General features: G+C 51.2%; 6 protein-coding genes across 6 annotated transcripts; 5 read left to right on the forward strand and 1 right to left on the reverse strand.

Annotated features, from left to right (window-relative positions):
• Nucleotides 1-139: 139 nt before the first annotated feature.
• On the forward strand, nucleotides 140-7,850 carry PSV08DRAFT_211228 (P-loop containing nucleoside triphosphate hydrolase protein). The gene is made up of 7 exons (XM_014222339.2): nucleotides 140-3,214; nucleotides 3,240-3,597; nucleotides 3,643-4,304; nucleotides 4,351-4,473; nucleotides 4,520-5,353; nucleotides 5,412-5,878; nucleotides 5,930-7,850. The coding sequence occupies exons 1-7, from the start codon at nucleotides 316-318 to the stop codon at nucleotides 7,613-7,615; spliced, it is 7,029 nt and encodes a 2,342-aa protein (XP_014077814.1). The 5' UTR covers nucleotides 140-315; the 3' UTR covers nucleotides 7,616-7,850.
• Nucleotides 7,851-8,465: 615 nt separating this feature from the next.
• PSV08DRAFT_211233 (senescence-associated protein-domain-containing protein) lies at nucleotides 8,466-10,376 on the forward strand. The gene is made up of 2 exons (XM_014222340.2): nucleotides 8,466-9,211; nucleotides 9,263-10,376. Exons 1-2 carry the CDS (start codon nucleotides 8,584-8,586, stop codon nucleotides 10,192-10,194), a joined length of 1,560 nt encoding a protein of 519 aa, XP_014077815.1. The 5' UTR covers nucleotides 8,466-8,583; the 3' UTR covers nucleotides 10,195-10,376.
• Nucleotides 10,377-11,750: 1,374 nt separating this feature from the next.
• Nucleotides 11,751-12,108, forward strand: PSV08DRAFT_382295 (uncharacterized protein; the record flags this gene model as incomplete). Its single annotated transcript, XM_014222341.2, has 2 exons — nucleotides 11,751-11,785; nucleotides 11,837-12,108. The coding sequence occupies exons 1-2, from the start codon at nucleotides 11,779-11,781 to the stop codon at nucleotides 12,106-12,108; spliced, it is 279 nt and encodes a 92-aa protein (XP_014077816.1). The 5' UTR covers nucleotides 11,751-11,778.
• A 4,339-nt stretch (nucleotides 12,109-16,447) lies between these two features.
• Nucleotides 16,448-18,555, forward strand: PSV08DRAFT_19515 (uncharacterized protein). Its single transcript, XM_014222342.2, has 2 exons — nucleotides 16,448-16,875; nucleotides 17,562-18,555. The coding sequence occupies exons 1-2, from the start codon at nucleotides 16,582-16,584 to the stop codon at nucleotides 18,426-18,428; spliced, it is 1,161 nt and encodes a 386-aa protein (XP_014077817.1). The 5' UTR covers nucleotides 16,448-16,581; the 3' UTR covers nucleotides 18,429-18,555.
• A 2-nt stretch (nucleotides 18,556-18,557) lies between these two features.
• On the forward strand, nucleotides 18,558-19,649 carry PSV08DRAFT_19517 (uncharacterized protein). Its single transcript, XM_066091999.1, has one exon. The coding sequence runs from the start codon at nucleotides 18,705-18,707 to the stop codon at nucleotides 19,335-19,337; it is 633 nt and encodes a 210-aa protein (XP_065947999.1). The 5' UTR covers nucleotides 18,558-18,704; the 3' UTR covers nucleotides 19,338-19,649.
• Nucleotides 19,650-19,851: 202 nt separating this feature from the next.
• Nucleotides 19,852-21,505, reverse strand: PSV08DRAFT_366330 (uncharacterized protein; the record flags this gene model as incomplete). Its single annotated transcript, XM_014222343.2, has 2 exons — nucleotides 19,852-20,712; nucleotides 21,049-21,505. 2 exons carry the CDS (start codon nucleotides 21,503-21,505, stop codon nucleotides 19,961-19,963), a joined length of 1,209 nt encoding a protein of 402 aa, XP_014077818.2. The 3' UTR covers nucleotides 19,852-19,960.
• Nucleotides 21,506-22,841: the final 1,336 nt, after the last annotated feature.

Below are 22,841 nucleotides of genomic sequence, written 5' to 3' on the forward strand. Positions count from 1 at the left end.
AACATACACAAAGGGATGGCACAGCGCACAGCTGATAGGCGTCGATCCGCCCAGTTTCCACCATGCAATGCAGGCAGACGTATCGAATTGCTTTGCCGCATTGTAGAGGGCAGGGTTTGTCTTCCAATCGTTTGCACAGCCTGCTATCAGAGAAGCGTCTTGTATGCGCTGGGCCCTGTGCTACCAAGCCACCCATTATGCCTTGAGTAGTTTAAAAGAACCAAAACTCTTCAGGGAACACATGCAGAAAATACGCAACTCTTAACCTCTTTGAAACAAAACCATCCATCAGCAAGATATCAGCCTCTCACACACATGGAGGACCAACCGGCTGCGGCAAAGCGAGCTGCGGGGCTGACGAAGCTCTTCAATGCCGTCATCCATGGCCGTCGTGAACTCAAGACGGCAGCTGATGGCGGCCGATTCCTGGAAGCGCTGTGTGCCCAGGGGGATGCGTCCAAGTGCGTGGAGTGTTTGGTTGCAGCTCCTGGCGGCTTGGGCGCGGTTGCGAAGGCGTTCCGTTTCGCAGGCGATGGCGCTTTCCTGAACGGCTTGGCCTCTTCCGTCCTTCTACATCTCTCCCAACCATCCGTCAAACAACTTTACGGCGGTCAATTCCTTGAGCGCGTTCTGGAGGCTATTGTGCAACCCCCGACGTTCTGGAATACACTTGTGCAGGCGCATGCTACCGGGCTTCTCTCGGTAGATGGCACGCGCGCGTTTGCGTGGCTGTTGCTTGAGCTATTGTGCAGTCGCTCCAATGACATGCCAGATGTGCGACCCATTGCTGAACAAGTTACCAGCGAAAAGTCGCTCATCGATGCGCAGTCTCTAGACGTCCGCAATTTGGGTCAGAAAATCAAGCACGTTTTAGAAAGCACATCCGATGATTCTGTCGATGGCCCCGGTGGCCGGCACGACAACGACAAAGCGGACTATCGCAAGATCAAGCTATTGCCAACACCAGATGAATTTGTGTCAGACGCGCAGCCATTTTACAGGCGCGCAGATGTTGTCGCTTCGGCTGCTCCAGAAGGCCGCAGCCTGATACATCTTGACAATCAATTTCGCCTGCTTCGCGAGGATCTTTTGGGTGAATTGCGCAGCGACTTTCAGATTGCCGTTGGCAAAAAGAAGGGGCGGCGCAAATTGGTACTCGAAAATCTGCAATACGCTGGTATTGACTGTGGTCTGGATAGGAAACACAAGCCCTGCTCGTTGAGGCTTCGTTGTCCCAAGGGTATCCCTCAACTACGCAATCTCAGAACCGTAACCGATCGTAGGAGGGAGCTCGCCAATAACAAAAATATCTTGAAGCACCTATCTCTTGGATGTCTTGTCAGCAACGAACAGCTTATCACTTTTGCATATGTGGACCGTGATGAGAACCTTCTTGCTCAGGACCCTGCTGTAGTTGTACTCCGGATCATCGACGCTAGCTCCTTTGGCAAGGTTTTGATGGCGTGCAAGATCGCCCAAGATCTTTCCTTTGTACAGGTTGACACCGCTGTGTTTTCGTATGAGCCAATCCTCAAATGCCTTCAATCTCTTAAAGAACTACCGCTGGACGATCAGCTGCTCAATCTCACGCCAGATTCTGCGGAGGCAGTCTCAGGTATACAACCAACCTATATCATCGACAGGATTCGAAGGAACTGGAACCAAGATCTACAGGACATTGTCGACAGTACACATGCTATCAATTTGGATCGAGCTCAAGCAGAATCGTTGTTGGCTGGTCTTATGAAAAGAGTAAGTCTTATACAAGGTCCTCCTGGTACTGGTAAAAGCTTCATTGGTGCGCTCATCGCCAAAATCCTGCACGACCATACCAGAGAGAATATACTCGTTCTTACTTACACCAACCATGCCCTTGATCAGTTCCTTGAGGACATACAGGAAGCCGGCGTACCGCCTCAGTCAATTGTACGACTTGGCTCCAAGTTTACTGCTGCCACTCGAGCATTGAACATCAGGGAACAGCCAAACAATTACAAAATGACCAGTCAAACATGGCATAGCATCCAAGAACAGAGAGCCAAGGAAGATTCGTATTACGTTTCTCTTCACCAAAAAGTAGCAACGTTTGCTTCGGTGCAACTTGATCACAAAGCCATACTCGAGTACTTGGAGTTTTCAGAGGATTCAGAGTATTTTGATGTATTCATCGTCCCGGACAGCGACGACGGCATGAAAATTGTGGCCAGGAACAACAAGCAGGTTGACAAATACTATTTGGTGCAAAGATGGCTTGGAGGCGAAGATGCCGGCGTATTTGCTCGCGACGCAGCGCAACAATATCCTCACATCTGGCAAACTTCGTTACAATCACGGATGAACCGTCAGATGAAGTGGCGCAAAGCAATACTGGAAGAGCAGCTTGCCGAAATCTCAAATCTGGTTGACAAATACAACACGTGTCGCGCTGAGATCGACATTCTATATCGCCAGAAAGACTTCCATGTGCTCAATAACAAACGAGTTATCGGGTGCACTACCACAGCCGCTGCTATGTACACCGACGAGATCCGAAAAGCAGCACCTGGTATCATCTTGGTAGAAGAAGCTGGAGAAATACTCGAGAGCCATGTACTGACAGCACTGTCACCGTCTACAAAACAACTGATCTTGATAGGCGATCACAAACAACTTCGACCCAAGGTAAACAATTACGAACTGACTGTAGAGAAGGGTGAAGGCTTCGATCTGAACGTGTCTTTGTTTGAACGATTGGTACTTAGTGGCGTTCCACATACTACGCTCACCAAGCAGCATCGCATGCGCCCCGAAATATCATCGCTCGTCAGGTCACTCACCTATCCAGAACTGGAAGATGCCGAGAAAACTAAAGGTCGGCCAGCACTGCGCGGTTTTCAGGATAACGTGATGTTTATATCTCACTCGCACCCGGAACTGAACGCAGAAAAGATAGCTGACCGGCGTGATGGTGGGGCCAAATCTAGCAAGGAAAACAAATACGAGGCTGAAATGGTTCTCAAGTGCGTGCGGTACCTCGGACAGCAAGGCTATGGCGCAGGGGAGATCGTAGTACTCACTCCCTATCTCGGCCAGCTGTATTTGCTTTTGAATACACTCTCCGCAGACAACGATCCTATATTGAATGATCTTGACTCGTACGAGTTGATAAAAGCAGGTCTGATGACAGCGGCTAGTGCAAACATCACCAAACGCAAGCTTCGCATATCGACAATTGGTGAGTAACCATATTCCGCTCTCAGCACGCCCTAACATCACTTCAGACAACTACCAAGGTGAGGAGAGTGATATAGTTATTGCCTGTCTCACAAGGAGCAACAAGATTGGAGATATCGGCTTCATGTCGTCCCCTCAGCGTGTGAATGTGTTGTTATCACGAGCACGCAATGCCCTCATAGTTATTGGAAACCCAGAAACTTTCATGAACAGTCGCAAAGGCAAGGAGGTATGGGTTCCACTCATGAATCAGCTGAAGCGAGATGGTCATGTCTATGACGGCTTTCCTGTCAAATGCGGACAACACCCGGATAAAACCGAGCTCTTAACCAAGAAAGAGCATTTTGATTTGTTTTGCCCAGACGGAGGCTGTTCAGAGCCATGGTATGTAAAGTTTCCAGATATATTGACCAAAACTAATAAGACCAGCGGCAAACTTCTCATATGCGGTGTTCATACCTGCCCAAGCAAATGTCACCAGTTGCAGGACCATTCGAAGATAGATTGCAAGGCTATCATCTCATCAACATGTTCCAACAATCACAAATCCACAAGAAAATGCCATGAAAAGGTCCCGGAGCATTGTCGAAAATGCGAGGCGGAGGTGCGAGCGCAGGAAAGGAGACGCCAACGAAATCACGAGTTGGACAGGGAACGTCAGGCCAGACAGCAGGCATATGCTGCACGTTTGGCCGAAATCGAAGAAGAGATCGAGCATAAAAAGCGTACTTTGAGAGAGCAAGCCGATGAGCAGGATCGCCAGCAGGCATTGAGACAAAAGGAGCAAGATCTTCGCAACCTGCAAGAGAAGATTAAACGTCCTAGACAACAAGCGGCTCCGTCAAATTCACCGCCCAGCTCCTCAGCAAGTTCATCGAGCAAAACGAAAACACCAGACTGTGACCCCGCAACTCCGAAGGCGACAAAGACCCGAGCAGATAGTGCTACAGCCAGCAACAATTCCCCTGCTTCGGACCAGAACAGAAGCCAGTCCGATTGGAACAAGAGTGAAGCAAGAGACGATTGGGAATGGCAAAAGAAATTTCAAGGTGCCGAGAATAAGGCACTGGACTCCCTAATACCTATGATAGGTGCGATTCTCTATTTTTACAATGCACATGCGCTAACCTCCATTAGGGCTTGAATCTGTCAAACAGCAATTCCTCGCAATCAAAGCAAAGGTCGACACAGTAGTACGCCAAAATGTATCACTGAATGGAGAAAGATTTGGTGCAGCTTTGCTTGGTAACCCTGGAACTGGTATGGCCGACGTGCGTATACAAGACTGATTGCTAACTCATCGAAGGTAAAACAACAGTAGCCCGTTACTATGCCCAGTTCCTGGTTGAAGTTGGTGCCCTTCCCGGAGATCACTTTATTGAGAGTTCTGGATCAGCTCTCGCAAACGATGGCGTCTCGGCCTGTAAAACCCACATAGAGACAATACTCAAGAACAACGGAGGTGTTTTCTTTATCGATGAAGCATACCAGCTGGTTTCTGGAAACAGTTCTGGGGGGAAAGCAGTATTGGATTATCTGCTTGCAGAAATCGAAAACCTTACCGGCAAAGTCGTTTTCGTGCTGGCAGGTTATCACAAGCAGATGGAAGCATTCTTCTCCCATAACCCTGGTATCCCAAGCCGCATACCAATCCGGATGGAGTTCCAGGATTACGAGGATCGGGAGTTGCAGCAGATCTTCTGCCAGTACATCCAGAAGAAGTATAGTGGAAGCATGAAGATAGAGGATGGCATGGATGGTCTCTATGTTCGTATTGTGGCCCGACGGATTGGTCGTGGTCGCGGTCGCGATGGCTTTGGCAATGCGCGCGAGGTGCAGAACAAGATTTCACAAATCACAGAACGCCAGGCAAAGCGTCTCCACAAGCAGCGAAGAGCTGGTAAGATGCCGGATGATAATCTGCTGACTAAAGAAGATTTGATCGGTCCAGAGCCTTCCTCAGTGCTCAAGAACAACGCCGCATGGGAGAAACTCCAAACACTCATCGGCTTGGGTTCTGTCAAAGAATCAGTGCGCACTCTACTCGACGGAATTCAGACCAATTATTACCTCGAGTTGCAGGAGAAGCCAATCATCCAGTATTCTTTGAATCGTTGCTTCATTGGCTCACCAGGCACAGGTAAAAGTTTCCCAATGCACGGATGGTATGGAATGAGTACTGACTTTGCGAAATACAGGGAAAACCAGCGTAGCCAAACTCTTCGGTAAAATTCTAGCTGATATCGGGCTTTTGTCCAGTGGCGAAGTCGTGGTCAAAAACCCAGCAGATTTCGTTGGCAACGTAATAGGCGGATCAGAAGCCAATACAAAAGCTATTCTAGCTTCGACTGTTGGCAAGGTACTGATCATCGACGAAGCCTACATGCTTGCCGGTGGTGGAAAGCCAGATATCTTCAAAATCGCAGTCATTGATACGATTGTCGCAGAAGTCCAGAGTACCGCAGGCGAAAATCGCTGTGTACTTTTACTGGGATATAAGGATCAGATGGAGGATATGTTCCGAGATGTCAACCCCGGGCTCGCAAGACGCTTTCCGCTTGAGTCTGCCTTCGTCTTTGAAGACTTCAATGCAACGGACATACGCCGTATCTTTGATCTCAAGCTCAAGGACATTGGGTTCGATGCGACAGATCAAGCCAAGAAGGTAAGAACCAACACCTACAGAATTGCGATATACTCACACATGATCTTTCAGGTTGCTATGGAGGTTTTAGAACGTGCGCGTAATCGTCCGAACTTCGGAAATGCGGGAGAAGTTGATATCATTCTGGACCGCGCCAAGGCATTACACCAGAAGCATGTCTCTGCGGGCAAGGTGAAGCAATTCGGGAAGTTTGAAGCTATCGATTTTGATCCTGACTTTGACCGGGGCGAACGGGCCGCAACTAACCTACAGGCACTCTTCCAAGACGTTGTGGGATGTGAGGAGCTCATCAAACAATTTGACGGTTATCAAACTACTGCCGCCAACATGAAAGCTCTCGGAATGGATCCCCGCGAACAGCTACCCTTCAACTTCCTTTTCAAAGGCCCGCCTGGTACTGGTAAGACGACTACAGCAGCAAAAATGGGAAAAATATTCTACGACATGGGCTTCCTCAGTCAGGCCAAGGTGGAGGAATGCTCTGCAACTGATCTGATTGGGCAATACATTGGCCACACAGGACCAAAGGTGCAAAAGCTTATGGAAAAAGCCATGGGTAAAATCCTTTTCGTCGACGAGGCTTATCGACTTGCTGAAGGCCAGTTTGCAACCGAAGCGATGGACGAGTTGGTCGACTGTTTGACCAAAGAAAGGTTCGCGCGGAAACTTGTTGTGATTTTGGCTGGCTACGACAAGGATATCGACCGGCTGATGAGTATGAATCCTGGCCTTACCAGCCGTTTCTCTGAAACTGTTTTGTTCAAGCATCTAGAGCCATCTACTTGCTTTGAGCTACTGAACAAGGTACTCGGCGACTTCCAGAAGAAAAAGAAAGCGCCGCTCGACATCTCTGTTATCGATCCCCCTTCGGAGAAGTTGAGAAATCGTTTGCTAGAGCTCTTCAGGAAATTGTCGGTCCTGGAATCGTGGGGCAACGCTCGCGATGTGAAATCTCTTGCTAAGAGCATGTTCCAGCGACTGATTTCGACAGCTGTTCCTCCCATTACCAGTCTCGTCTTGACTGAAAACATTGTCGTCGATGAAATGGAAGCAATGCTCGCTGAGCGTTCTAAACGCAATGCTGCCGCAGGCACCAGTCGTTTTGCTAAACAACCGAATTCGCGACCAACGTACCAACCACAATCGCATGATGCCAGTCCACCAGGTCCATCAGATCCAAACGTTGGTACAGACTCTAAATCTGCGCCTCCCCCGGCGCCGCCATCTGCCGGGAAGGGACCTGAACCACAAAAGGATGCACCGAAATCACCGGAGAAGAAACCTAAGTCAGCCACTGAACCCGAAGATGATCTCTACTCCATTTTCAAGGCCAGGCGCGATCCAGGAGTGTCTGACGAAGACTGGGAACAACTTGAGCGCGATAAGCGCTCCATGGTTGCGAGGGAAGAGGAATTTCGTCGTCTGCAAGAGCAGAAACGTAAAGAGGAGGAACAGATCAGGGAGTTTATTCGTGCGGAAAAAGCTGCTGCTGATGAAAAGGAGCGACGTGCAAGGGAACAAGCGCGCATCGCAGCTGAGCTGGAGAGAAGACGTCGCGATGAAGAATTGGCGGCTATTGAGAGGAAGCGACAGAAGGAGAAGGAGAGACAGAGCAAGTTGCGCATGTTGGGACCGTGTCCAGCTGGCTTCGTGTGGATCAAGCAGGCCAGTGGGTATCGGTGTGCGGGCGGGAGTCACACGCTATCTGACGACGCTGTCGATGCATACTGTCGTTGAGGGTGAAGCTGAGGGTGCGTGGCAGGATGTTTATGGTTTTGTGTAGGAAGAGAGGGGTAGTAGTGTGCTCCCACCTATTTGGTAGCGAACTCTTATCATGTATTGTATTCGGCGCAGTCATGGGCGCCGCATTGTAGCGAACACTTTTCAAACCCACGCTTGGCAGTCCCTACACGTGACGAGTCTCTGCCTTGACCCATACTACTAGATCTTTCCTTGATCGATGCTTGAGGTAGGGATGCTAAGCATAAACGTGTAGGTAGATAAGGTTGTGAACTCGAAACTTGAAAAGACGGTTGCAGGGACATCGAGTCGGCCAAATGCCAGCAAAATAACGAATCAAAAGAAGTCGCGCGTGTTAATGACACTTGTACGGGAGATGTGCACGAATGATGTGCACGATGCTGGATAAGCTAGACGTGGACTTGGGCGGCGATGACTTGCTGCGCCACAAAGTGTTGGAAGGTAGAGACTGGGTGTGACGCGTCCAAAGACGTCAGCTAACAGATACTCCAGTGACAATCGGATTGCACTGTTGCATGCCAAGGGGCGAACTCGTTGGGAAAATTCTAAAGGAGACGGCTAGACAGGCGTCGGTATATTGGCATTCACATACTACTTACAAAGAATGCGGAGTGGCCGCGGGTGAGGGCAGAGTACAGAGTGGCGCAGCGACTCAGCCACAGGGTGCGTGATTCGCTGATGCTCTGGGCCTTTATGCCGCCACCCTCTTGACGTAACCGCCCAGGAGGCGCCGCAACACCAGTTGCGGCAAGCTGGGCACTCGACTCCCTGCCGCTTGCAATCCATAAAAAGGCCGTCATTCTGTCCTCGTGCCCTAAAATAGACGATATCCCCTCTTTCTTACCTGATCCCTTAGAAATAGCCGCCCTGCAGCTTCTCCATATCCTTCGCTCCCCCAACACCATCCCACACCGAATCCTCACAAGAGTACTCCTTTCGCAAGCATGAGCGGCCATGGCGATCCTCGATTGCTCTACACGATTGGAGGCATCAAGGCCTACCACATCCAGCAGGGTGAGGAGAGTCCCCTGACTCCCTCTGGGCCACAGACACTGTCACTATTGATGGTGCCCACAAACTCGCCCTTTGCAGATAGCAGCGCGCGCGGTCAGAACGAAGCGGCCGAAGAAGACTTTTACCTACATCTCAACCTCCCTCCCGAGCTCGACCTCCCCCTCCCTGCGACGACGCAGATTTACCACCAGCCACCGCGAAGCTACCTTATACCGCGATGGGATCTGGGTCCAGACAGCCACGCCTTCACGCGCATTGAGTTCCCGCCGATTGGCAAGGGCTCCAATTCCGTCACGCAAGAAGATATTGACACGTTCGAGACTATCTTGGCGCAGTGCACAGCCTTCCTCGAGCGTGCGCAAGCGCCATCACACGAGAAGGGCAAGGGTGATGTCAAGGCATACAACCCTCAAAACTACAGGCCTGGCGAGGGCTACGCAAGCTCTGTTGGCCAGGGTGAGGTTGTCTTGGTAGACGAGGAAAACGGCAGCATTGTAGGCGAGCTGGCCGAGGGTGCTCAAGTCCATGCTGATCCAGCAATCAAGCAAGGGTCCAAGAGTAAGTCGCTCAGAGTTGTTTGCGGCGCGTTCCTCACTCATACTAACACAGATAAAGATCCCGTCGAGATTGTGGTATCGCCAGATGGTAAGCGTATTGACATCAAGCCCCTCGACGAAGATTACCTTGACATGGCCCGCCATCCCGCATACAAGGACTCTGGCCTGGTACAAAATGCCGCCGCAGCGTCGCGACTTGTCGTTACAGGCTCCAGCTACCTTAGCAACCTCATGGTGTCTGGTGCAGAGAACTTTATAAACAAAACTAAGCCAAACGAGAAGCCCATGGTCTTCAAGCCCGCTACCCACGAGCGCGCCCGCAAGATCAACACCTTCACCACTGGTGTTGCTGGTTATTCGGCCAAAACTGTCGGTCAAATCACAAAGTATGCCCAAAACGCAGCAGCAGGTATGGCGGGACATAAGAAGACGTACGCTAAGAGCGTTAACCCTGACGGCACACCAAATGCAAACTACAAGCCCGGTCTACTGAACAAGAGCTTGATCGCATTTTCGACTGTTGCCGATGGTATCTCGCATTCCGGTAGGCAGATCCTCACTAGCGGTGGTGCTGCTGCCAGTGCTGCTGTAGGACACAAGTATGGCGCAGAGGCGGGACAAATTACCAGCAACCTTGCCGGCGGTGTCAAGAACGTTGGTCTCGTATATATCGACGTAACTGGCGTCAGCAGAAAGGCCATCATCAAGTCTGTTGCCAAGGGTATGGTCGTCGGCAAGGTCAAGGACAAGAAAGGCAATGAGCAAACCGTCATGGTAGGAGGTGGTGATGGAGGTGTGATAGACAACGACATGAAATCGCAGTATCAGTACGCGACCACCAACACAGTCGCCCCTCCCAACCAGTCTTCTACCCCCACACCTGGTGGGCAAGTTTCCTTTGGTGGACCACCACCAAGTTACCGTACTGGTGTTGGCGAGTCGCTTGAGGGACAGCCAGCATATTACCCGAATGAGAAGAGGTAGATACCCAATAGCCGGTCTATGTACACAGGTTTCACGAGAAATGAGATTACGATACAGGTTATCAGCATGATATGTAGGGTGGCATTCGATTGATACGATTATACGTTGAAGTTGGCTTTTTAATATGCTTAGGTGTTATCATAGCAATTACATGGTTTTAGGGGAAGTGATAACTTTTATGTCAGTATCATGCATGACTGTCAAACCAACGGTCGCCCATGTATTTGCCTATGCATGTCAACTGCTGCCTCGATGTGGACTCCCACCTTTGTATTGGAGATATCAAGTTTTGACTTCGAGTTTTTGGAAAAACGGTCGCATGCCGTTCAACCGCCACACAAATGTGAATCAACAACTTTGCGAACTTCTTTGTGGGGCGTACATGGATGCTGAAGAAATGTACAGGATGGAGAGGGGGGTTGTAGTGGCCTGTCTGCAAGCGAGGCTGCTGACAGGAAGGCGATTAGAAATGAGAAAGATTCCTTATTTATTTCTCTTGTATGTGGAGCGAGCGTTGCTCCTAATGATCTCAATAGAGAATACATGCATTATTTGCAGTCGATTAATGCTAAGTGTAAACCGTGGTGAGGAGGGCACGTGTCGCTCGTTAGTCGACGATACAGTATTGTTATGCACAAATCTTAGGCTCAAACTTTTGCACACCTCCTGTTCGAAGTGACTTGTCAGACAGGACAGCAACATCCGTTCGCAAATGTCCACCTGATCGCAGCAGAGGTTATTGATCGTGCTATAATAAGTGATGACACATGTCTCCTTGACGTGAACCACGTTGGATTGTATCACGTCATCCTGGTCGAAACAGCGAACTTACGAGGATGACAGCCCGCGCCAAAATCTATCCGCACCCGATTCTGGTGTTGTGCATATAAACACTGCCACATGTGACATCTGCTGGAACATGTATGAGTATTTGAAACAACGAGCTCTATTTTGGGTCGATAAAAAACCGTGCAGAACCATTGTAGTGCCTGCACTAAAAGTGGCAATTATACTAGGAATACTTTAGTGCATGAATGCATTTGATACAAGACAGGCTTTTGCAAATACACTGCCAATTTGCTCTATTTGACGTTTGAACCACCCCTTTTGTTCTACCACATGTGACAAATAGCGTTAATGACATGCTCAGCGCACTTGGATGTCGAACAGGTGCTTAGCACGCATTGACTAAGCCAGCAAGATAAGGCATCGCGCCAAGACAGTAGTACTCATGGCAAGTCATACTCGTGACAGCACTTCTGCCTTTTGCGCAACCGCGCGCTGGCACTACAGAGACATACTCGCCGTGCCAGTCAAACCGCTAGGTAACAGCAGCCTCTGTGCTCTCAAAGCACAAGAGTATAGCATCAATGCAACCACTGCGAGCTAGTCTGCTCAGTGCAATTTGGGGGAAGTATAGAAAGGAAGTAAGATGGCTGGTGGATTGAGAAATATCACACTACAGCACCTTCAACTACAACCATCAATACAGTTTTCAAAAACTCTTCAGTACCGACTCAGCAGCAAGAACAAAGCTTTTTTTTACCTACAACAATCAACAACCAACTTTTCACTATCATCACCATGCAGTGTACGCCCTCCTCCCTCCCCCCTTGATCCCCCCCAATCTAACATCACACAGTCACCACCATCCTCGCCGCGACCCTCTTCGCCATCTCCACCTCGGCAGCAACCCTCGCCACGCGTGCCCCCATCGAAGCCCGCACCGTAGGCTTCAGCCACTCGAAGCGCGCCTTTGAGCTCACTGCTGAGATTGCCGCCATGGAGAAGCGAGGCCAGTCTGCTGCTTGTACTATCTGCACGTTTGGGTGCGGTACCGGCGGCGATCTTGAGGCGTGTGATTGCTGTGCTGAGGGGGGTGCCTGCAGAGATGATGGAAGCTGCAACATCTAAACGGATTTTTTTGACAGGTTGGACTTGGGATTCACCTTTGGGGAGGGGGGGTTAGTTTGGGGATTCGCATAGTTTACCGTGGTGTGGTTGGTCCTTGTTAGGGGAGAGCATTAGAGGTTTTGCTGGTCTTTGTCTCTGGGGGTTTCTCTGCTTCAGGACGAGCTATTGAAAATTCAATATGAGTCAAGTTCTCTGTTGAAACAAAAGTGAAAGACTTGTTCCTGTGTGTATTTTTTGTGATTTGCCTATGTGGGGGAATGAGCGTTTTGGTCATGTGATATGTGATGCTGCTACCCTGTGTCTTGGTAGTTGCGTAGATGACTACGTACACCAACGATTCCCTGCCACTGTAGTATTCTTTCAAGCCCAAGTCAAACGCCAGGTATACTACCCTTAGGCCTCGATTTTCGGAGGAATTACTCAGTATGTAAATGCACTTGAGATCGCTTTCATCACCTGCCCCAGGGCTGAGGCGAGAGATATAACTCAAACACTGTATCAAGAACACATGACATGGCTGATAGCAGCCGAAATATCTACAAGGGCTCCTGCATACGACAAATCAACCACATCTACTCGACCTGTCATGAAGCGGTATGTCATCAAAATAACATCGTAACCATTACCCTCTACTAATGGCGCACTTATAACAAACTCGAAACACAGCACGAGTAACGGCCGGCAGCAGAAAAAGGCCCGTAGTAGTGGAGACTGTCCATACACATGCAGTACAGAGAGAAAGGCGACGATCAAGGGGGCCAGGGTTGATGCCTGTCTGTACCACCTATTCCAACGGTCAAGAGCCCCATTATAGCACTTATGCTTATACCTACCCCCATCACGCTTTAACAGTAGAGTTACAAAAAAAGAGGGTCGCTCAAAAGAACAAGCTATTACCACGTCTTACTACCCCGACGGGGACCACCCCAACACCTCGAACAGCGGACACGGATATTTGACAAAACCGTTTTTAATAAAACGGTTTCATATAGCTAACAAAAAAAGTACCGTACAGCGTATGCTTGTAACCCGCGACCAGCAACCAAGCAACCCCCCGTCCATCCGCATCTTCCGCCCCCGCAAGCGATGGGGGAAGAACAAGGGCTTGAAGCAGGCCCGAACCGGCGCCTCTTGCCGTCTCGAGGGTCATACCCGACGCGGCACTTATCAATAAGTATGCCCACACGCCCACTCGCGCGCCCCATAACCATGCCCTACGTATTATAACGTTTCCAAGACAAGCATGTCTGGCGTCTTCCGACGAAGAAAAAAGACTGAACGAGAGAAGGGCAAAGTGGGGAGGGGAGTGGGGTCACACACGCACCCACATTCACCCTTTCCCTCTTTCTGTCTCTCTCTCTTGTTTTGCCTGGTTTGCTCTGACCATCACCGGTCTCTTTTTTTCTCCCTCCCAGCGGGGGATCCACTTACCGTCCAAATTGAAAAAATGTCAAGAATTTTGCTTACTAGCTAGCTAGCTAGCTGACTACGGTCAGCTTTCGTGGTTTACTACATACTTATGTCGTCGACGACGAGCAAAGACGGACGACGACGCAAAAAAAGAAAAAAAAGCGGGCCCCATAACCACCCTTGGGGGGCGTCCGGGTCCATGCGGAAACTACCCTATTTCTCTCTCTCTTTTCCTCTGAGATAAAAGTGGGGAACAAAACGACGGAAACCTTTTCTTTTTTTTTCTTTGCAACAGCTGGGAATGGGAAATGGGTAGGTGAGTGAGCAAGTGTAGGGAAAAGTATGTGTGGAGGAGAGAAGATTTTCGTATAGGCAAATTAGACGGTTGTTAACCTGCTCCTTATCATTATCTTCTACTATCCGATCAATCCTCCCCCATGTCTCGTGTTCTCTCCTGTTCCTTACGCGACCCACGCACGGGTACCCTAGCCTTTTGCCAATTTTGACTGTAAAGTTGGTTGGTGCGAGGGTGTGTAAGTACAGTAAGCACGTTACTGTGGTAAGGAGGCACACACACACGCATACCCCAGTTCCCCCCATCACTTCCCCATATACCCATGTTTATCTCTGAGAGAGGAAGGGCGCCGTCTTGTCTGATTGATTGATTTAGGTCGAACAAGTACCCTTGCGCGCGGCAGTCGGGAGCCCCGACATCGCAGCAACCTGTTTGAGGTAGTGGGCGTGCTGTGTGGTCTAGCAAGGGGACTGACACCTTGCGGACGAAGACTAATACTTCGTGACGGTGCCTACCTTTTTTTGCCTTTGCGCGCGCAGGTGATCTTGCATGGGTAGCGGCTTTGCATAGTGGTTCTTTTCCGCCTGCAACGATCTGCGACGGGCGTGCGCTTGCGCACTCTCTCTCCCGCCCTCCCTGAGCCACATAGGCAGAAAGAGTTATCCTTTTGACACATCACGTAACCCTTATCCATGCATTGACTGTAACGCTGGCAGGGTCAAGGGGTTGAGTGGGTGGTGGGGGGCCATTGCAAAGTTCCGGGATCGCGTAAGTTTTGTTGTCTGTTTTTGTTTTTTAAACTCTTCTTGCACTTGCTGTCGTAGGCTCCGAGTATAATGATGTTGTGTGGCGCAGTCGGCTATCTGCTTGCTTTTTCCCGTTGGGCGTACTTCGTATTGGCTGTACGTACATGGAAAGGAGCGTGTCTTAGGCTTTGCCCGTTTGCAGGTAAAGTTTCCCGATGGCAAGATTGTAACATCAATGTATGCACGTCAACCTTTTAGGAAGTATGTGGGTACTATTGCGAGGTGTGGGTACCGTCTTGGAGTGGAAGGTAGGGGGCGGAGGGTGGATGGGTCTAGGGGCTTAGTAAATATATTGATTTGTTCTTTCGGCGTTACTTTGTTAATATTGAAAGGGTCGTCTTTTCTTAAACAAGTGTTTCTCTAGCGCTTGTCGCGAAATGCCACAGAGGGCAACTTGTTAACTTGCACGGGTCACTATCGCTGTGGGTCGCTGGTCGGGGCTAAGGGAGAATAAGTGGAGACATTTCGGTGTCGGTGAAGCATGCCCTTGTTGTCGTGGGATAAGGTGCCGAAATCTTAGCTGCAGGGCCTCCAGCTGCGGCATCATGTGAAAGAGGGCCTTGGAGACAGTCAACGTGCCCAGTCCAGTTTTAGGTTTGGAGACGATTTTAGGGGTCTTAAAGTGCGCCTCATCTTGCATATGCATGAGATGAAATTAACGTCTTATCGCATGTGCTTATTTGGAGAGGTCCTGGCTTGAATTAAGTTCCTGGATGGTGCACGATACTGCGCATCGCCACGTGACGCTTTTCGAAGCCTCCGGCCAATCGCTACACCTGCACAACAGCCTCATTCCGACCCAAGTACGGGTTCATCATGTAAACCCGTATGTGTGATACGGACGTATCGTACTTGAGATTACGCAGCCTCTGGTGGTCTCGAGCTGTTCCTTCCGGCGTCCAGCTGGCATCTTCCACGCGGTTTCATCGCATCATGCAAGCCACGCAGTCTGTGGAAGCCCAACAGGTATGGCACGCGATGACCCCGCACCTCATGACGCGTGCCCGATGATGTCGCCTGTAGGGATCAAGAGAGTAGGCGAGATTGTAAGGCGACCAACGGTAGTTGCGAAGATGGAATTTCGTTGGGAGGAGAGTTACTCCAGACTGGAGCAAACGCAAGCGAGTGCGGTAGATTGGAGACAAGTGGATCTCGCGGTCGCCTCACTCCACGCTCTCGATTGTCCAACAATGGTGGCGACGGCACGCCGTCAGCTTCTGATGAGGTCGCACGACACAAACAACGGGAGTACTGCATCAATAGTGCGGTGTAGTTGGACTTGAGGACGGAAAGATTGTACACATGGCGATATAAATCCCGAAGCTTCTTTCGGGGTAGAGCTGGACGGATAAAGAAGCTTCTTTGCATGTAATACTCCTCTCAAACTACAGAATTGTATACTCTCTATATCAGCAACGTGCTTTCTTTTCCCAAACCTAAAAGCTCTCAAGACCAACATCCAACCATGGTCCTCGAAGCCGCCCTAGGCCTCATCGTCGTTGGCAGCTTGAAACTCACAGCTCTAGGACTGGCACTCGCATGGAAAGCACGTTATCAAATCTAACACAGTCAACCCCAAAAGAGCATTCACAAGGAAAAAAGAAAGAAAAAGTAAAAATACCCATAAAAGCGAACAAGAGCACTCAGCGACGCTGCAAACCTGCCCCGTCAAACCAAAGGCAACAGTGCGGTTGAGCCTCACCGGAACCGCCCTCTCTCTCTCCGAATTTACCCCGCAGCACGCAACACCTTGACACAGCGACGTGCTTGCCAGTTCAGCCCCAACCCAGCACAAGTGGTGTGACCACCCACAAGAAAGCAAGTAGAAGAAGAGAAGAAAAAAAAAGAGTCTCAGCGTACAAAACGACAAAATAACCAGCCACCACCGACCATTCTCTCCGCATAAATCGCACACCTTACCTTACCTTACCTCCAACTTTTACCCCATACCATCCAACAACCATGTCCTCGTCCTCTTCCCCCACACGACGCTCCCAATCCCCCCAATCCTTCTCCCAAATCCCCATCTTGCCCCTCAGCGCCGCCCTCTCGCCAGACACCAAACCCCAGTTCCTGGTGGACTTGCGGTCAGCGCTGCTGCACGTGGGGTTCTTGTACTTGAGCGAGACGGGCTTGCCGGAGGCGCTGGTGCAGCGTGTGATTGGCGAGTGTCGGGGTTTCTTCGAGAACTTGCCGGTGCAAGAGAAGGAGAAGATTGAGATGAAGAATGAGAAGAGTTTTTTGGGGTGGTCGAGGGTAAGTTTTTTTTTCGTACTATTGTTATCTACCTTTTTTTCTTCTTCTCTTCTGCTTTGCTTGCTTTTTTGTTTGCTTTGGTTTGATGTTGGAGATTGGGTAAGTAAGTTACGATAGTACAATCACGATTTCCAAAGGGGAAGTTTTGCACACAAAGGTTCCGCAAAGATGTTTGTGGTCTATTGGAGCTTTACTCAAGCTCTATATATGCTACACGCTATGCATGGCCCATAGGTTCGGTTGCGGGAGCAGGTAATAAGCAAAGAAGAGGATGTGTGATTATGGTACAGAAAAAAAAGCGAAAAAGAAAAAAACAGCCGGCCGTTGAACCCGTGATGCGTGAGGGAAAAAGAAAAGGAAAAACAGCAGATTACCTTCCAAAATGCCACAAGTACTATCCACCGAGCAAAATAACAAGGAACAAAAAAGGAAAACAATTAACCATCTGGGTATATCCGTTTCGAAAGACACGACGACAAACAAATGTGTACTCGCAATCGTCATATCGACAAGTCCCAACTCATCCAGCTGCCATTACGCTCCACCTCCTTTTTACGCCTTCTCTTTCGTTCCAAACACGCCTCTTTTTTTTCCTCTGTGTACTTGTTGTTTTTCATGTTGAAGTTGTTTCCTCGACTCGTAAAATAAAAAAAAACCGCATGTTGACAAATGCTTATCCTTTGTAGCTCGACAATGAGACGACGGCTTTCAATCCAGATCATAGAGAGCAACTCGACCTCTCAACACCGCATCCCGTTCCGGGACCAGAGGCGCCAATTTACCATAACCTTCTCGCACCAAACCAATGGCCATCGCCACAGTATCTTCCAAACTTTCGGCCCGTGTATGAAGAGTACATCCAACGCATGTCCCACATCTCGACGTTATTCACTTCACTTATCGCTGAAGCAATCGATCTTCCAGCTACGGCGTTTGACAAGTTTTTTGATCGCGACCAGCAGCATAAGCTCAAAATAGTAAAGTATCCCGAGGTTGATGTACCAGACTTGCCGCAAGGAGCCAGCAAGATGGATCGCAAGAAGTGGGAGATTAAACGCCAAGGTGTGGGACCCCACAAAGACAGCATGCTGACCAGCTACTTGTTGCAAGCATCCAACCAGCTAGGTCTGCAGACGCAAAACGCAAAAGGCGAATGGATAGATTGCCCACCCATACCCGGCACCCTGGTTGTGGCAATAGGGCAGGGCATGGAGGCCTTGACCGACGGTGTCTGCGCCTCAACCACTCATCGCGTTCTCAGTCCTCGCAAGGGAGAGGGGGCGCGGTACTCGGTGCCCTTCTTCCAAGGCGTAAGCTACGACGCACAGTTCGAAGCCATGGACGTCCCCGAAGAGGTTCTCAAGCTGAGAGACGAGGCGAGAAAGCAGCGAAGAGATGATGTTGAATTTACCTTTGTCAAGGGCCGGTGGGGTCATCTAGGGGAAGCAACGCTTATGAACCGGATCAAGAGCCACCCTGATGTGGGAGAGCGGTGGTATCCAGAGGAACTGAGACGGATTTGCGCGGTATCGGCAGACAAGCCGTCATCGTAGTTATTAGAGGCAATGCAAAAATTGATCATGAAACTCTGCGGCAACGGCTTCTCTGCAACGGCTGTCAACTACCCTCGCTGTTTATGCGGTGTGACACACCAGCACACCACTGCACGCCAGCAACGATGATGCGTAGCGAGATGCAGTGATGCGGTGAGCCGATATCCACTTTGCAAGGTACAGGTCGGGAACGCTTCCCAGTGCAGACATGAACATGGAGAGCACGACCCACTTGGGCGCCCATGGTGGCGATTGGATGGAAGCGTGCCCGAGCCCATGTGTTCGGATCCGCGGGAAGCCACGCATGGACTCCACACCCTGTGCTTGGCAGCAGTGCAGGCTGGGTGTCAAGCCACCAAAATTTCTGCTGGCCTCGGTCCTACGGCGCTTTTGGGAGACCCATGGGCGGGCAGCTGCCGGTCAGTAGTGCCGGAGACATGGCAATGGCAGAGCGCACGACATGGTGATGTTGCGCGTCGTAGCCGAGGATCCGTGGGCTGTTGCTCCTTAGTCGGCTCAAGTGTAGTTGTATTTGGCATTCGACGTTTCAGCGCTGCGACTCATCTGCCCATCCAGGGAAACTCTAGCAATCTTTGTAGCGTATGTGGGGCAACCCTGCTGTCATCTTGTCTTCGTCTCGCGCAAACGCGCATCACACGGGCTGCAGACGGCTGCGGTCATCGGAAGTCGGGAAAGCTCGGGAGAATTGCATTGCCAGGATCGGTCCCAATCAGACGTTCGGAGAAGCTGAAGCGAGAGGCCAGACGAAAAAAAAAGACGACCCCGACGCTCTCACATCCCGCGACCCCAATGGAGGACTCGCGGAATGTTCCACTGCTCATTTCCCGTCTTCTGAGAAGCTTCCACGCCATCAGCAGATCCACCTCTTCACCGTCTGGTCGACACTAGCCTCTCCAGGGTCGTTCGCTAGCTGTACACGCCGTTGATAATGTGCCATCGTAGTTTCATTGGTGGCGCGGGTGGGTAGTTGAAAGCGGATTTGATCCAATTGTCCAAATGTGGGTCTTGCCGTGTCTCTGTTTCATTGTGTTTTATGCGATCGTGGGGGGACTCCAACACGGATGCGAAATTGTCCGAGTTCAGGCTTGGGGATAGCTGCACGGTGCGCAATGATGCCGTGAACCTATAGGTTGCCTTGACCTAGCGCAAAGGCCGCAGGATCGTGGCATGGTCGTCCCTAGCAATTCCCGCAAGATCGCGCTCTGCCGTTAGGCACAAGATCGAGGAGTCGGCCAACGCTACTGCTTTGGGACGCCCTTTTGCGCTTCCGTTTTTAGGTGCAGCCAAGTACTCTACAGGCTTATTGTTGCTGTGCGGCATGGTGCCGCGTGTCATGGTGGGTTGTAGCTTGCCGTCAAGTTTGTGAAGAACATGTTGTTTCATGTGGCGCGGTTGTTTGAGGCGATGTTTAGAATTCGAGGCTCTATGAATGATTGCGAATCCGACATCTTGGCCAACGGTCTGCAGCCACAAAGGATTTGTGAACATGCTTGGACGAGCCGGGTCACCCCTCAATGCTCAACCTTCATGTTTGATTGGTATGGCTGGTACATGATGTGCTGGCCTTGCTCATTCATCATCTGAGATTGGCCATGTTGCGCATGCATCATGGGCATTTCGCCGCCATGGCTGACCTGTGGGGGGTAGCCTTGCTGAGGCCCTACAGCATATGAACCATAAGGTGCCGAAGTGTGATGCTGCTGGTGTTGAGCAGGAGCCTGGCCCTGAACCGATTGGTGATGCATCGGCACACTCATGTGTCGCTGGTACTCTGAAGTATGCGGAGAAGGGTGTGAGGTGGGCGTACCGTATCCCGACATCGGCATAGGTTGTGACGTGACCATGGAGGCGTTCTCAAGAGGATACGACATGGCCCGGGCGTTGCTCTCCATGACATATGGGCTCGGGTAGGACATGCTCGGCTGCTCGACTGCATGAACCGATGGATCCTGCACTGGCATCGAAACCTGGTGGTGTTGCTGCGGTTGCTGCGGCTGCGGCTGCTGCTGCTGCTGTGGGTGGCCAGGATGAGGGCTCCAGCGAACAGCCTCGTGTGGAGGCGCTTGAACTTCGCCCATGGCTGGTGGCGTGTCGACATGTGGTGAGGAGACATGCTGAGCATATGTGTGCTGTGGCTGCCAGTGCGCTGGTTGCGAGACGGGCGTCGCAATCTCTGGTACAGAATGTGCGCTCCTTGCAGTCCCAGTTGACATCCTCCGGGGCTGGCTGAGCATCTGAACGCGGTCGCTGGGCGAGGGTGCCCCTGGTTGGTGTTAGTGAATATGCACTGCCATCACATTGAATTTCAGACATGAAGTTGGCGTTATCGCCTCGCTTGGGCAGCAAAAGGAAGCGAAATGTTACAGATGCTGTACGTCGCTAAAGGGAGTGGGCCAACCAAATCATGGGAACCGAGACAGTGGGAAAAGAAATGTGTGATCATGCTGCGAGGACGACGGTGGCTGCATTCGAACGGCTGCGGCCCGAGACACCAAAAAAAGCAACTGAAGCGGCTCGACCACTTCACTGGTGGAACAACTGGACAGTGCTCTTGGGGGTGGAGAGGGAGAGAAAGGGAGAAATAAAGTTCATTACATACCGGCACCTTGTTCTGGGACACCAAGAGTAGAGACTGCGTGCGACAAGCGTGCGCGTAGCATGCCATTTTCTTGCTCGAGCTCCTCGTTTCTTCGGATAAGATCCATCATCTTGGTTGAAGAGTTGTTCTCAAGCTGGGCTGTGAGGTCACGAACTTGGCGCTCGAGAGTGTCAATGTGGTCTTTTGTTCTCTGGCGAATGGCTCGTTGTGCTTCTCGGTCGTTTGCCCTCTTCCGCTCCAGCTGAGCAGCAGTGAGCGTCGTGACGCTGCGTGTTCCAGCCCTCGATGGACGCTTCTTCGCGCCGGGGGTAAGTTGCCTGGCCTCGGAGCCAGACGAGTGGCCCTCATAGGGCGGGGATCGCTTCTGTTGATCCATGTGAGGTGAGTGGTAGCTGGAGGTACTCATGTGATCACTCCTGTAGGCGATGGGGTCTCGGTAGTGAAGGATTGAAGTCATCGAGGATCCGCGGGAGGCGGTGAAAGTATATGCGATGTCGAGGTTGCTGTGTCAGCGGAGTCCCAAACAAAACGCGGCCCAAGCGTTGTGTGAATATATCAGGTTGTGCCGGCTGTGAGTGATGAGCTGTTCCCGGACCTCGAAGAAGAGGGGGAAGCAATGGAGACAAGAGGAGTGTGTTGTGGGGAGTGAGCCGGGTAGGGTATTAAGAGGACGGGAAAATAAAAGCCAGTCAAGAGGAGGATAATTTTTTTCTTAGCAAAGAGGACGAGGCGGCGAGGCCGAATGGGCGAGACGGAATTGTAGAGAGACACGACTGAGAGCGATGCAAGACATGGCTGGCATGCGCCTATAACTTGCTATCAGGGCCTGATGAGTAGCGGCGGCCTTTGCGTACCATGCTTCGACCCTAGACTAGCGTTGGCTCGCTGATCCTGGCTCTGGGTGGATAGCCACACAACGTGGGCTCTGGGGAAATCGTTTCACTTTAGCTCGTACATTAGTGACTTCCAGGCTTGAGCGAGGCACAGCGGTGCGCCCAGCTTGTGGCCAGTCGCTTAGGACAGTCAAAGGGCCTCCATAGTCAATAAAGTCTCAACGGTGGTGGCACCTGGGCGATTGAAGCCTCGCCCAACGTGCATGTGCATAGCGACAGCTGGCTGTTCTGGAAAAGCGCTACGACGTGCTTTGGGCCGGGATATTGCACACCCCCACCAAGGGTGGCATGGCCGAGTTCCTGCGCGACACACGTCCTCGGTCTACCTTGGGTCGGCACAGCGAAGCAGCACGACGGGACCCACCAGGACAGGTTCAGATGGGCACGCATAAGACGGAAGAGCGAGGGCTGTGATGTCGCCATGACCGCTTGCCAGTCAGGTAGCTGGTCGTGTTTGCGGACCGTAGCGAGGTTTGGGATGACAGACCAGACACGGACAAATTGTGACGTTTGAAGAGCGCATGGCGTGGGCTCCTGCGGCGGCGACGTGAAGCGATACCAGGATGCAAGGGTGCCACCGCCCGGCCAGGACGGCCAGGAGAGGACGCGCACGTGGAAGCCCTGCATGCAGAAAAATTAGCCCGAGAGCGCCAAGCCGCCTGATACCCTGTCGCTGGCTGCTTCAGAGTCGGAGCGCCGGTCAAAGGCCCATGGATGCAGAGTAGAGGGTGTCGAGCGTCTCGCAATTGCGCGCACCCTCGAAGGGGGGCCCGCTGTGGATCTCCCAGGGCAGCATCAGCACCAGGCAAGCAGACAGGCAGGCTGGTAGACAGGCCCTGCCCGCCAGAATGACCTGTAGGGGGAGCCTAAACCTTGCCCGCCCTCGTCTTCGCGTCGATC

This window comes from Bipolaris maydis (assembly GCF_028858645.1).
Source record: "Bipolaris maydis strain C4 unplaced genomic scaffold PSV08scaffold_17, whole genome shotgun sequence".
Lineage (NCBI taxonomy): Eukaryota > Fungi > Ascomycota > Dothideomycetes > Pleosporales > Pleosporaceae > Bipolaris > Bipolaris maydis.